The 2927-nt window shown below is 43.2% G+C and overlaps 1 protein-coding gene across 1 annotated transcript in view; it reads right to left on the minus strand.

Moving 5' to 3' along the window:
• The window catches only part of SLC35D1 (solute carrier family 35 member D1), a 22955-nt gene that overhangs the window by 1859 nt on the left and 18169 nt on the right, over positions 1 to 2927 (minus strand). Inside the window, exons 9-10 of the mRNA XM_018567300.1 lie at positions 949 to 1016; positions 112 to 190 (exon numbers count right to left, since the gene is read on the minus strand). Of these exons, the coding sequence (XP_018422802.1) occupies positions 112 to 190; positions 949 to 1016 (147 nt within the window). The remainder of the gene's footprint in view (positions 1 to 111; positions 191 to 948; positions 1017 to 2927) is intronic.

Below are 2927 nucleotides of genomic sequence, written 5' to 3' on the forward strand. Positions count from 1 at the left end.
GGGGGGAGGGGGAAGCCATTTTCTAGCCACAAGTTCAGATCATCATGTTACTGTTGAACTTTAACCACTTGCTGTCCGTAGCAATCTCTAACTGTTGAACACGCAACTTACCTTTATGCAACCTACGATTGTGGTCGTCAGAGCAGAATTATAATGGGTGCAAAGAACTGTGGAGTACATTAAAATAAACCTGAAAAATACAGCAAAAAAAGAATGTTAAAAAAATAAAAAATTGATGAGCCAAAAAAGGGACATGTCAGCAGGGATCAGAGAGACAGAAAATATTGCAATTATAGGAGTAGTAGCACTTGCGGCCTGCATATGGCAAAGAAGGATAGGCTACTATCCATGTACTGTCACTGTAGGTGTAGTAGCACTTGCTGCCTGCAGATGGCGATAAAGGATAGGCTACTATCCATGTACGGGCACTGTAGGTGTAGTAGCACTTGCTGCCTGCATATGGCAAAGAAGGATAGGCTACTATCCATGTACTGGCACTGTAAGTGTAGTAGCACTTGCTGCCTGCAGATGGCGATGAAGGATAGGCTACTATCCATGTACTGGCACTGTAGGTGTAGTAGCACTTGCTGCCTGCATATGGCAAAGAAGGATAGGCTACTATCCATGTACTGGCACTGTAAGTGTAGTAGCACTTGCTGCCTGCAGATGGCGATGAAGGATAGGCTGCTATCCATGTACTGGCACTGTAGGTGTAGTAGCACTTGCTGCCTGCAGATGGCGATGAAGGATAGGCTACTATCCATGAAAGGGACAACACACCAAAGCAGAATATAAAACTTGAGCAGTTTTCTAGCAAATCTCGAGCCCTCTTCAAATCTGCCCCTGTTGTGTCTGCATAGCAGGACAGTGAGGGTGCCTGAAAGTCTGAGCGCAATCAGAAATAAATGTCAAATTAAAAAAAATTTAAAAAAAAAAAAAAGAACTTACCCCATTATACAGGAAAGTGTAAACTCAAATACAAAGAACATGTCCGTCCAACCTTCATATTCCAAAGCCTGCAAGAAATAGAAAACTGCATCAACAAGGCAACAAATATAAAAGGGATTTATAAGTCAGTCCATTCACGAACTATGGAGTCTACCTGTTCCTTACATACAAGAAGCTGACATTAAAAAAAGTTTAACAGTAGAAATCAGTCCTTGGAGCTGAACGAGGTATCAAATGGACAGATAACCAAAACCAGTCCCATTCACTACTGCCCCTCAACCCAGTGGACAGAGGCACACAAGGGAGGTCATGTTATGCACGTGTCCCCTTCCACACGGACAACTTATGTTAACTCCAAACATGGCTTGCATCCAAAAATGTACATTTCTCCACAGGCCGTAATGGAATAGCAATCCTGATTCAGGAAACTGTTTTCTATTGGGTCATATAGAGCAAAGCTGTCCATGTGCAGAACCATACATCCTGGCTGGTCAAGAAGACGACCAGGCTTGGCTCTTGGATTGGGCCAGGCACTTGTGTAAGGCAAGTACAGAGGAGTACAGTTCACATGATGAGGTGGATCAATTAAGATTACGTTCTTTAAAAATGTATAGTTATCCTTTAACCCCATTGTGACAGGAAATGATTAGTAGATCAAAATTGAGCAGCACCAGCATTTGCAACGGTTAACTTGACAAAGTAATATATATAATAATTTAAATTGCAGTATTAAAAAGAAAGTGACAGTAACAATGCCATTACAGTATTAAAAAGATGACAGTACAGATGCCATTGCAGCCCGGAGGCTTATTTTGTCAATGTGATCACTATATTATAGCCAACAGCGATCACATGATCAGAAACCACTCTGATTGGTTCCCCATTTTTAGTGACAGTCAGGATGAGACTGGAGGTAATAAACGTCCTCTGAGAGCCACCAGCTGACACTTATTGGCTGGTGGCTCTCAAGCAGAGGACCCTTAATGACATATCCCCAGCATGGGTCATTGTATACTTTAATACAGATTGCTGGCAGGAAGGAGTTAAAGTAATCAGCACATGGAGATACCGTGCTTAGTACACAAGGACGTACTGGAAATTCTTCTCTTTTTTTACTGAACTTAAATCTTGGACACATGACAACCGGAGACAGACAGTTTACAAGGAGATACAAAAGTGACACAAAAGATTAGGAGAAAGGCAACGTGGAAAGAAGTGAAGGACGCCAAGGTTAGGCAGTGCGGAGTTTCTACACAGAAGGGCTTTGTGTATCGGATTTGTACTTTAGCTCCTAGCAGCGTACACACTGACGGTATACTCTGCCTGCCCCGACATCTGCACAATGGCGCCATTCTACTGCTGGATCAGGAAAACAAGCCATTCCGATACTGCACTTGGCTAACCTTCATCAAGATTCCCCGCCGAAAAGTGATCTCGCATCTTTATTTAGCGAGGCCTCTGCGTACTATTGTTTTCTGACATCTACGGCTTTTTAAAGCTGAACTTCCAAGAATTAGGCATTTATTAAATGTATTCAGAAGTGTAATACTCAATGGCATACCTGGACTACCTTAACACTGGGATAGATGTTTTTAAATTTAAAAAAAAGTTGATGCACTGCGTGTTTATAATAACAAAGTGCTAATAAAGCACCGGAGTTTAATAGCGGTGCAGTGAAGCATGGGGATAATAGCGATGTGCTAGGAAATAAGTGAGTTTAATAGCAGCGAACTATGGAATAATGGTCATATTAGTCGAGTGATTTAAAAGAGACAGGCATACTTGGTCTAAATTCTAGTAAAAGCAGTGCAACAGTCAGGATTAGGCAAGTCAGCCCGCTTGTATATAGTGGTCAGTGCAACCCCTTTACGGCAAGCCAGCGCAGGCCCCTCCCCCTCTTTACGGCAAGCCAGCGCAGGCCCCTCCCCCTCTTTACGGCAAGCCAGCGCGGCCCCCCCCCCCTTTTTGGGGAGCGCCAG

Source organism: Nanorana parkeri, unplaced genomic scaffold (assembly GCF_000935625.1).
Source record: "Nanorana parkeri isolate BGI_ZX_2015 unplaced genomic scaffold, ASM93562v1 scaffold1028, whole genome shotgun sequence".
Lineage (NCBI taxonomy): Eukaryota > Metazoa > Chordata > Amphibia > Anura > Dicroglossidae > Nanorana > Nanorana parkeri.